At 40.8% G+C, this 11983-nt stretch overlaps 1 protein-coding gene across 3 annotated transcripts in view; it reads left to right on the top strand.

Moving 5' to 3' along the window:
* The window catches only part of LOC137967709 (sperm-associated microtubule inner protein 4-like), a 42819-nt gene extending 31201 nt beyond the window's left edge, over positions 1 to 11618 (top strand). For all 3 annotated transcript variants that reach the window (XM_068814250.1, XM_068814249.1, XM_068814248.1), the window contains 4 exons: positions 997 to 1026; positions 2095 to 2374; positions 5256 to 5501; positions 9052 to 11618. In XM_068814250.1, coding sequence (XP_068670351.1) covers positions 997 to 1026; positions 2095 to 2374; positions 5256 to 5501; positions 9052 to 9774 — 1279 coding nt within the window. In that variant the 3' untranslated portion in view covers positions 9775 to 11618. The remainder of the gene's footprint in view (positions 1 to 996; positions 1027 to 2094; positions 2375 to 5255; positions 5502 to 9051) is intronic.
* Positions 11619 to 11983: the final 365 nt, after the last annotated feature.

Here is an 11983-nt window from a genome sequence, read left to right as displayed (position 1 = left end):
AGCGCAAGCTTACAACCTTCCCTTTCGTGAAGTTATGTATTAATCGGTTGCGACTGGGGTATTGTTGGAAAATATCCGACAAGAGTCGAACGTACGTAGCACTACTATATTGAGTCTGCCAATCGGGGTTTTCCCAGACCCAATTCAGCTAACGACACCGGGTCGAAAGCTCATAATTAGATAACGGGCTCCTGGTAACCGCTATACGGCTCATATTTGATGTCGGAGCACTGCGCCACAGCCATATGTAATTAGCTGGGAGTCGATTTTGTGATGAGGAAGGAAAACTGGAGTATCCATAGAAAAACCCTCGAGTCAGGCTGAGATAGACTGGAACTCAGCCCGCTTACTAACCTGACTCCCCATTCGCTACTTTCCCTTTCCCATAATGCAATGCGTTTTAGGGGGTTCTTTGGATAAAAACAATACGAGTCATTTACTCTTGGGGCTGTATCTTGCTTCAGTGAACTGGACATCCATTGTTTTAATGCAAAGAACCCTCCAAAATGAACTGAATTATGGCATTTGTGAAAATAGCGAATATATGATAAGAGTCCATCACCGGCCAAGAGTAGGATTTACTCAAATTGGCCCAGTCCCCATTAGCATCAGAAAGTTTCTGTTTTTAAACCAAGTTTTGCGGGAACATAAACAAGAGACCAAATCGGTTAACTCAATGTTTCACCCAATTCAGACCCTTTGGGAATAAAACGTTTTGTTCCAAGTATTTCCATATCATTTCAATGTGAATGTTACATTATAATGCAATTACAATCCAGAAAGAATATTTGAATTGAGTACAAAACTGAGTTAGCCGATTTGGTCTATTGGGTATTTTCCCGCAAACCTTGGTTTAAACATAAACACTTTTTGACACTGATAGGGACACTGAATCAGATTCTTACTCTTGGGTAAAGGAGTCTTGAGCTACGCGGTATCCCTGAGACCAATTAGGTCTAGCTTTATTTACCTAAGTTTTCTTCATTTGTTTTGCAGTGTTCCAAGTCCAGAGAAGTCAGAAATGGGGTTAGTATGCTAAACCTGTATGGCTTGCGAAATCGTATCATTATGCAATATTGCATTTATCAAGAACTAAATGATGTCAAGGAATAAAACTAACAAATGATACCCAGGCAAAAAAGAGACTCGTAAACAACGCATAGATACTTCTGTCTTGGCACTTTTCCCGATGCCAGAATAGGCAACTTTCATGATTACGTCATTTGACTACAAGAATAACAATAGCTCTAATTAGCATGAGACAAGCAAAACCTGAAGGATTCTGGTACTTGTAGTCAAATGGCGTCATCATGCAAATTAACAAATTGAGGTCAGTTTTTCATGCGTCTGTCCTGTTATTGATCATGAATTTCGTCATAACATTGACAAAGTAGCTGTGGATCCACGAGGCGATAGCGCGCGAGAATTTTGAAGTCATTGTAAAATGTCCAATTGACAACGAGTTTTTCTTCGCTATAGAAAATTGTGTTACTTTTCAAGCAGATGTGGAGCAAAATAAATGGATGCCTTGCTCGTAAACGAAAACATCATTTCAATTTGCAAGTTTACTTTTAATGCAGAAAAACCTCTTAATTAGAAGCACGAAAATAAGGCGGTTTTTTTTAGTGCTTAAACTAACGATGCAAATTATTTTGTTGTTTGCCGAGATCGAAAAAAAAAAGAATTACCAAACTACAAAGTGCACGCGCAGAGCAATTGTTTTTCTTTGTTTCTGCGTTTGTTTGTTTTGTTTTTAATTGAACATCATTGTTTAGTTGTTTTATCTCGGTGATAGGGTGCTTAAAATCCTCACTGGCAACACTGCGAAGCCATCTCAGTTTGTTTGATGTTTTTAAGCAAGTTAAAATGGCCAAAAACAAGGACATTTACAATGATCCCAATTCTTGGTTTGCATCCACGTGATTAGACCGTTATGTTGGTGTACAAAACAATAGAAAATTGCCCCACGAGTTTTGCATAAGAATAGAGTCAAATTCTCAAAAGACGTTTTACTGCACTGTTCTGTTTTGTCAGATGCAAACCATCAATAGCCCAATAAATTTGTAATTTGTTTCTCCATTTTCCACTCCTTAGGAGAATCCAGATCCCCCTGGGATTCCCAGCGGAGCACCCCTATTCCTCTCACATGCCCAAGTTTCAAGTGTTCCCGTCACTGGAGTCCCCAGATGACCACAGAAAGGGCAAACAAGCTGTCTTGCTTTATCCCACCCTACCCTCCAGAGCGCCTGCTTCTGCCCCAGATCCTACTGTACTGGAGAAGACCAAGGGCCATTTCGACCGAAGGGAACTGGTAGCAGTGCAGAAGGAGTCGGATAAGAAGCCTTTAACATGGCCTGAGCACAATCTTCTACAGGTAAGTCAACTGGGCAAGGTGATTCGCAGGCTGCCACACCTTTCTTCTTGCTGTCAGCCGCTGCTCTGGCTTGACTGCCCTTCTCTACCTCAACCTTTCTGAAACATTCCTGTCTGAGCTGGGTTATATGCCCGAGCGTGCACAGTTTTCCTCCCGATTGAGTAGAATGTAAATCAACTTAAAGCAATTCAAATCAAGTCAAAGGTCAGGTTTTGATGAGAGGGGTAAAACTGTAGCAACCAGAGAGAAACGTCTGAAAGTACCGTGGAAAAACAACTCAACACAACCCATGTATGCATTGGTTGAATTCCACGAATCGCGCGACGCATTAAGGAGTTTGGGCAGCGAAAATTGCGGCGTCAACATATTGAGTATTCCGCAGTTATTCCATCTTGTTTATCGGTACACTATGCACATTACAATTCAACACATTGATACACTGCCCAAATATAGTCATAAAGCTCTCGATAGATGTAGGTCCACATGACGTCTATTCGGCGATAGAGAGCTTTAGATTCTAGGACGAGAACGACTACGAGTACGAGATTTTCTCATAGAACAACAGTGAGCGCGCGAAAACCAGCCTCACATTTGGCGGGAAAAATGTGATACCGTCGTCATTTTAGTACGAGGTTTTGCAAAAAGGTCGTCGTGTCAAAACAAGTCACAAACATGGTAGCAGTTTTGGCATTTTTCGATCAGGAAAAGGCTCAGTTACCAGCAAGAAGAATATCGGAGGAACCTATGCTGCTAAGAAGGTTAGGGTTATAAATTAAGTATTTTCGCTAAAAGCAGGTGGTCAAATCTCGTACTCGTTCTCGTCTTCGTACTAGAATCTAAAGGTCATTAAGTATTCTACAACGGGATTGGCAAGGACGGTTTTAAGGGAAAAGCCAGCGAGGGATTCACTGGTGCGTGTTCACGTTGTCGTAAAACATTAAATTTGGTTATTTCATGTTTTTGTTTTGCATAGAAACGGCAACGAAATTAATTAGGATGCTTGCCGCAACATGCACCAGTATTAATTTTTCCTCTTTAAGGGACCACAGACGGAATTTTCGCGTGTTGCTAAGGAAGTGAAATGTTACTTCCGTTAAGAACGTCATCATATCTTGAGCTGACAAGAAAACCCACTCACAAGCAAAAGTCACCGCACAAACTGTTGCTTCCATCGAAGGTTTTTCCTCGCCCTTCCTCACGCTCGTTCTCAGATCAACTGCGCATGCGTAAACGAACTGACCTCCGGTTTGAGAAAAAGCTAAATTTCCGGCGGTCTTTAAATTGAATTAATTATTTTTTACATGGCACGTTTCACCCCCAAATACAGAATATAGCTAAGCATTGATTTTTTCAAATCATCTTTTTTGAAAAAGTTATGACTATTTCCGTATCGTTTATGTCTTTAAAAAGAACATTTTTCAAAATAAAAAGAAAACCATGCTTGGCTGGATGCAAAAACGAATACAAATTATCAAACCATCGATTAAATAACCAAATAGCGTAGCACGGAGACAAATTTAGAGTTTTCTTTTATTGGTCACGTGACCATGGGGTGGCATGACGACGTCATATTTAGGGTCATTTGCTTACAAAAGTTGGAAACTGACCAAAATAATGCCAAATTATCTCAAGTTACTTGACCATTACATCCTTAGCAACGCACCCCAAAAAATACGTCAGTGGGCCCTTAAGCCAATGATGCTATTTTTTTTATGTAAGGCGTTCCCGTTGCCGTCCCATCTCGCTGCTTAAACTCTTCATCAAACCTGCTCACTTATGACCCTGAGTACTTGAAACACTTTCTCCCGCACTTAGCTAGTCTATTGGTTTTGAAGTTGGGGTAGGCTGCTGAAACAAGTTGATCGTTAACCACTTTGGTTTTGAATGAAAGAAATGTATATTTTGAAATGCGGGTTGTGACGGAATGGAGAAGTGATCCTCACACTTATCTGAACAATTTAATCAATGATTGTCTCTTAGAGCGGTTTTTCAATTGAGTGTCGAAAGTAATTAGTGAACTGCTTTGGTTTAACAGTACTTCACTCAGTGATTGATTCAAAGCTCTCGCGCCATTTTCTCAACCAATCGTGGCTCGCGCGTGCACATTTTCCCGCGCTTTGTGTCGGCTGCGTGTAATTACTTTGAGTTTTGATTGGTTTACGGGATTGTCTCCGTCCTTTATGATTGGCCAAAGTAATTACTTTGGCTTTGGTTTTACGACACTATATTCAAACTCGCTCTATAGTAGACACCTGGAAAATTCAGGTGGCTGGATTCGAACCCATGACCTGACAATTGTCTAAATTGACCTGATAAGTGCGATTATCTCTTCTCAATTCCACTTTGGTTTTGTAAACCCATGAATTAAAGCATAATTGCTTGGTTAGAGCCCGGCTATTATTTTCAATGGTGTGTCGTAATTTTGCGATTGTGTTGGTTTTGCATAGCTATGTTTAATTATTGGGTTGAAATTTAAGCCAATCAGCGGTAAGAATACGAAAACCAATCGCGACTTCAAACACGTACAAGTTACTTGAACGGGTTTTTTTCGCGCTCACCAGAGGCTGTGGGTCATGTGGCCGATCTGGTAGGATACAATGCGTTTGGCTTTTTGTAAACAAAAGATTGAATGACATAAACAATGACTTTGACTTTAAAATAATAATAAAAGCTGCTACTTTACTGAATAATGGCCAGCTAACGAAAGCTGCCGCACCACCCCAGCAGCAAGGAAGTGTTTGCGTCATAAATAGCGCAACTGATCATCTACGTCGGTTGTGACTGCTTAACGTGATGCTTTTAATTGGTTTTATTGCACTTGTTTTAAAACCGCTTTCACGGCTAATCTTCTTTTTCTTTCTTTTCTCTTTGAAAAACTGAGCTGGTAAAAGGCCCGGAGTTAAAAAGACAAAACTACTACCCCATCCCTCCAACGTCAGTTGTATCCAACACCCCTGACAGGAGTGGTGTGATGGCGGTGACTCCCCGGACAGCCAATGCACTGTATAATGTTCACAGAGGCTTTTGGCAATCTCACTATCAACAGCAGTTTACAGGCAACGGACCACAGAATATCCTTAAGCTGGATAATTATGATGAAATCTGCAAGGGAGTGGACGACTCACCGGTAAGCGACGATTATTAAAGGGAATTCGAATCCCACCAATGAATAATTTAAACCGATCAAAATAATATACAAAAATTTGGTTTTATCAACGGAGTTGATAATGTAAATTGGCCACCGTACAGAGCGAATCGCTTTTAGAATCTCTGTACGGTAGCCAATTTACATTATCAACTCCGTTGATAAAACCAAATTTTTGTATACTACTTCCCCACCGACGCAGCACCACACTCTCTTTAGAAACTACCGCCTTCGATCAAAATAATGTTTGCAATCACACTTCCTCGACAATTTTTTCCAAAAAAAGTGTTTGTATCGAAAAATTAACTTTAGAATGACTTATTTTCACTTTCAAATTTCTCGGACGCCACCGTCTTCAATAATTGTGACATGTTATGGTTGCCCTCATTGTTTTCACACAAAAGGGCAACCGCGGCACGTCACAAATATTCAAGATGGCGGCACCCGGGAAATTTAAAAACCAAAACAAGTTTGAAATTCACTTATTTTGGATGCAAAGGCTTTCATTGGGAAAAAGACATTGTAAAAAAAATTATGTTCTGTAGTTTAAAGTTATTTTCTTGTTTTAGTGGAGGTTCCCTTTTAGGAGATATCTAGGTTCTCGTTTACTGCTAACGCAGGAGGAAATACACAACTTTGTTTCTCTCCTGTTTTCCTTTCTTTTCTTTTCTTTTCTTTTCTTTTCTTTCATAAGTTTGACGCATGTTAGGTGCACTCGCATTTTCGGATTTTTTCATCGAAGAGAATTTCTCTTCATTCCTTTACAATATTAAGCCCCGTTTACATAAGCAAGTTTTCCTTGACAAATTTTCTTGAAAGAGGATAATTGCTCGTGTGGACGATGAAGAAGTTTTCCTTGACACGTTTAGCCTGTGCCCGCGATACTTGCTATTCCTTAGCACATTTAAAACAACGTCATTTTCTCGCTCCAACTTGCTCTGGTTTTAGCCGCCATTTTGTATATTTTGACAGCAATGAGCAAGAGCGTGATACTGGGAACTAATCTCATTTATATCTCTTGCCACAGTTTCCTTGTCGTCCATTTCATCCTTGACAAGGAGAAGGTAGCATGCTAGTTTGTCCATGTCGAGGAAAAATTGGCAATTTTTAGCCTATTTTACCTTGTCAAGGAACTTTAGCAGGGACGCCGACGGCGCTGGGTTACGAGAAGTTATCTAAAAATATTATTTCCCGTAACTGTAATAATTTTGCCATTATTCGAAGTCGTTCAGCGTGGAAAGCATGTATCAACATTTCAGAAACAAAGTTGGTATGAACGGTGTGGTTCAGTTTGGAGATAAAATTGAAGATTCGTCAGGTGCTCGCGTCTTTCACATAAACTTCAAATTTCGATCATTTCACGTCGTTGTCAGAACGAGAACAGCAAAGAAATGTACGCACGTGCGTGGCGTGCAGAGCAATCTATTGTTTTTGCTAATTAAACCTATTGTCGTTTGTAGCGTTCTAGTAGCCGTCGTCGTGGTCGTCGTCATTATGGACTTTAAGACTTTAAGTAATGCTCCGCATAAGAACAATAGTGATCTGTGGCAACGCACGCGCAGTAACAACCTCACTCCTCGTCGTTATTCTCTGCTCTCTCAAATCCCAACATTTTGCCGATTTGAAGATGTCCCAAGAGAAATCGAAAAAACTGTCTATGCAAATTTTTGTGGGAAAAAAGAGGTGTATTATACATACATTCATACGTACGTACATACTAATTGACCGCTCCCCATAGGGGTTTTTTTTTTGGACGGCCAATGGAACTCAACGAAACAACGAAACAAAACAACAACAACTGTTAAAAATCCCGACTGGCCAGAGGCAACCATTTGGCTATTTACAAGTGCAGCTGGGAGGTTGAACCAGAGACTACCAGGAACAAATTCAACGAGCGGTCAGAGCTGGTCTTGAACCCGGGGATCCCCGAATCTCAAGGCAAGCGCCCTAACCACTGGGCCACACTGTCTCCCTCGCACGTCGTCATTTTGAGAAAGTAGAGAATAGCCCACTTTCGATGTATTAAAATTCAGTCCTAAACAAAAGGCATCATCTCGAGGCTCTGAGGAATAAATATAAGGATTTGTATGAATCGATTCCTCAGAGCCTCGAGATGATGCCTTTTGTTTAGGACGAAATTTTAATATATCGAATGTGGGTTATTAGGGAGTTTAACAAACCACGACGGCTACGGCTGCTATTAGTTTGAGTTATTTTATTTTATGTTTCACGATGTTTTCCATCTTGATTATGTTGTACTATATGGGTGAAGTATCCTATAACCAGATTGGTAAGTAAGGATTTTAAGCAAAGAGAGATCGATTCACTGTAGTTTGTCCACGTTGTCATGAAAACCTTAAATGTGGTCATGTGGTTAGGTTGCTGCATGTTTTGACGAGTACGGGAGAGAAATGTACAAAAGTGCATGCCGCACGTGCAGCACGATCATTTTTCCTCTTTTAACCAATAATAATATTACTGCTTTTTGGCGTTGTCGTTGACGTAGCCGTCCTCGTTTCTCAAACACCCTACTTATGGAGCTTATCAGAAACGACGACGGCGACGGCAAAAACAACTCTAGAAAACAATGATATCGTTGGTTAAAATATCACATAAAATCGTGCAGCACGGATTTTAGCACATTTTTTTGCGGTCCTCTGCAGAACGGCGACCTGAAATCACGAAATTTGAGGTTTTGACGACGACGTGAGCATGCAACAGACTGGATCTTTTCATTCACTTCGTAACTGCTCGTAGTAACCCATTTTTAGGATACTTCCATAGCATTGTCCGACGTGAACGAGATGGAATAATTTGCGAAAGACGTATGATAGAGCAAAGTTACATTTTGAAGTGACGTTTTCGTTGACGTCTCGAGACGTCGCCGTCGCCGTCGCAGATCTTAAGGTCCCTATTAATGAATTTAAATGCCGGTTCCCAATTGTGCGATAAGCACAAGCATAAGCATAAAATAAATTCGTGTGGGAACGAGCGTAAAATAAGCACAAGCACAAGAAAAGTAAATTTTCCATTTCTTGCGCTTGTGCTTATCTCACGCTTGTGCTTATCTCATGCTTATCTCACGCTTGTGCTTATCTCACGCTTGTGCTTATTTCACAAGTGGGAACCAGTGGAGTTAAGCATAAGCACAAGCAAAAAGATTCGCACGCCATCTTGAATCTTACTGCATCTGGGACTGAATACCATCCCTCTCGTAAAGCTCTGTTGAATCAAATGTTGATGTGTTGAAACAGTTGCGGCCCACTCCAGCAATCAACATCGTTCAACAAAATCGAACGTATGTTTAAGGAAATGTTTAAGCCGTCCGCTTCAAGTTTCTCATCTAAAAACAGGCATAACGAGAATTTGTTACGAAAAAATTGTCAAAATTTTTTCAATAAACTTTCAAAGCCGGAAAAATTGTCAAAGGAGCACTTTCTCAAGACAACTCTCTTTAGAAAATACGGCGTAATTTACCCTTTATTTATTTATTTAATTTTTTTTTTACGTCTTGTCTCCTTTTTTTTTACAGAGAGAACATTTTACAAGCGAATTCCTGAGGGCGCATCCGCTTGAGGGCCGACTCACCAATGTAAGAAGAAAAAACAAAAAGAAGAAAAAAGTAATAGTGGGACACGGCACTGAACTATGGCTCACAGATAGTGAAGGAGAAGAAGAAGAAGAGGCCACCCAAGAGCGATCTATCCGAAGAACTCATGGACAGTGCTTTTCAAGCGATGAGCTCGTAGATTTGATGACAGGTCCCAAATATAGCGAGGGCTACTTGCAAAAGGGCTTGATGAATCCAAGCGGGGAATATTCAGATGTTCATGCATTCGCTTTAGCTCATCCTCATCTGTATTATTCTTCCATCACAAATCATGTGAATTCAAAACACTTAAACCAAACGAGGCCTGAAACAGCCCTCGAAGTATCAAAACAGCTTACAGTTACTTCACCTATGGTGAACAATATGCCGAGTCAAGTCTCCGATCAAGCGAGGACCGGTTCCACTGACAGCGACTCGTACCCGAAGTGGTTCCGAGCAAGTAAACTCGGAGAAACCAGACCGAGTACTGCTCTCTTAGAATTGCAGAACTCTTGGAGTAAAACTGAAGCTAACCGAAGATTTCACGAGCAGTTTCCCGAAAGTGCTCCGGATATACGCCGGAAGCCAGATTTAAGAATTACAACCAACGAGAGGAGACACATTGTACCGGAAACAGGTGTTCACGTGTACTATTTCCATCGCTGAGATCTCTTATTCTTAAGACTAAGTAGTATATTAGCTCAGGAACAGCAAGACTAGGATTCATGTATCTTACATAGCGACTAGCTTTTGATTCAGCTAAAGGGCGAGCTCTTAGAAGTAGAGTTTTGCGCGAAACCGTACTGGAGAGATTTTGCAGGAGAAAATTTGCAATTAGCCAAAAATCAAAGAACGTTATTTCATTTAAGCTTATTTATTGTCCGTTATCTACAGATATCGGGAACTTCGTAAGAGAGAAGGACAAGACACTTTGCGTGCTTCTATAACAAGCAGCATCATGCGTTTGCCTTTTCACGTAAACCCTAAATTCTCTCAATTAATCAATGGCGTAGCACGGGAAACCACCGACTTCGTTACATATCTGGGGACTGGGATCATGAACCGTACTTTATCAGATCTCGAAGTTGAAAGGAGAACCCACTAAGCAATGACAAAAATTACTTAACCATTACATCCTTAGCAACGCACCCCAAAAAACACTTCAGTAGGCCCTTAAAGAAAGGGTGAGGCTAAATCGCGTGGGTGGGTGGGTCGTGGATAAGTGGTGGGTCTTAGCTCCGTCTGCTCGGTCCAAATTTGTCTTAGGTCTCATATCTTGTCTGTTTCGAGAATTTCCAGTCGTTGCTAAAAAACAGGGTCATGGTTAGGGTTATGTTAGGGTTAGGGACGCACGACCCACGTCGATTAAACACTCTCTAAAGAAATAGAAAGAAACGTCTACAAAATAACAGAGAACTGACTCACATGGGTAGTAAAGTAAAAGAGAGAGTAAGTTAGTATGTATGTACGTAAGCAAAGAAGGAAGGCGGAATGTCGTTAGCACTGATGTAGACTATGTAATTAAGGAAGTTACGGTGATCGTTGGTTCGACTATTGCCTTGGGAACTTATTTTCTTTTTTTTTGTTATTGCTCCACCCATTGCCAACTAGAAATTCTGAGCTTTGCGCTTGCTGGGGACGTGTATCCAAAGAGACAATCCAGATTAACACAACAGCGTTAAGAAACCCATCTGGGAAGAGACATCTAGATGATGGCTATTTACTAAGCTTGTTGGAGTCGAATTCAAAATTGGGGACACCTAAGACAAACCAAATTGCTGCCCATTTGCGGAACTCGAACCATGGTCAGCATGCAAATCCAATGCCCGCAAGAACTTAGCTACGCCATCTTTTCACTCGTAATCTGAGATAGGAGGCTCTTAATGGGGTCCTGGCTTCTACAGTGAACATAGTCTATTTACTTTTTGTTTACAGCTTACCGTTAACAGAAACCCCGGCCAGTCATTAATTTTCATCTTTTTTAAATGGTTAAACATGTTATAGATACGGTCTTTTAAACTCTTCTGCCTTATCCGGAAGGGGAGTCATGCAGCTCTATTTTCTGGCATAGGCCACGAAATAAGACAGTAAAATTTCTTGGTGCCGCAGAAGGGTAGCCTGAATTTCAGCCGTCTCCTCTGGTTGCCTACTCCAGACCACTGTGACAATGAGATCGCTGAAGTTCAGGCTAGCAGGAAAGCTTGATCAGTAGAAAAGTCTTACCAACAATTTATTTTACATGCAGCAGTCGGGTTTTTTCCTTTTTTTTCCCTCAATTTTTTGCGTCTAACTGCTAAAGTTTCGAGCCGTTTTATCGTTTCCCCACCCCATTTAGACCCTCAGTGTTTTGAACGTCTCGGCTAAAATTTTAATTCAAGGAAAAACCATTAGAAACCGCGAGTCAGTCCACGACTACAAAACGGTTTATCTTGAATCTTGATATTTATTTTTTCGTATTTATTGTGCTTCTAGGTAGAAAAGTTTTACTAGCAGTTAAATTATAGAATAAAGCTGTAATATTTGTATCCGGTATTCAATGGGCAGCAGGCTTTGCACGCGAAAGTGCGCGTGTTCTTGAACTTGAATTCTCTGTCCACGCCGCACCCTTTTTTAAAAATACAAACTTCAACATTTTAGCATTAACTGAACAGAACGAGTGTAGTCACTCCATATTTGGCCGCCTGCAATAACCACATTACATGAGAGCTGAAGATTTTTAAGCAGAATAACTCAGGGTTCGCACTGCTCCTGGAAAACTCCTGGATTTTTGGAAATTTCCAGGGCCCTGGAAACTCCTTGAAAATTCAATTTTGCGTTATTGATGATGAGTAAGAATATTAAGGTGATGCCCTAGTATTGCACTGCGCATCCTGTT

The sequence above is a fragment of the Montipora foliosa genome, chromosome 8 (genome assembly GCF_036669935.1).
Source record: "Montipora foliosa isolate CH-2021 chromosome 8, ASM3666993v2, whole genome shotgun sequence".
In the NCBI taxonomy this organism is placed as follows: Eukaryota; Metazoa; Cnidaria; class Anthozoa; order Scleractinia; family Acroporidae; genus Montipora; species Montipora foliosa.
The sequence above is the reverse complement of the archived record's forward strand: the minus strand, read 5'-3'. Positions and strand labels throughout refer to the sequence as shown.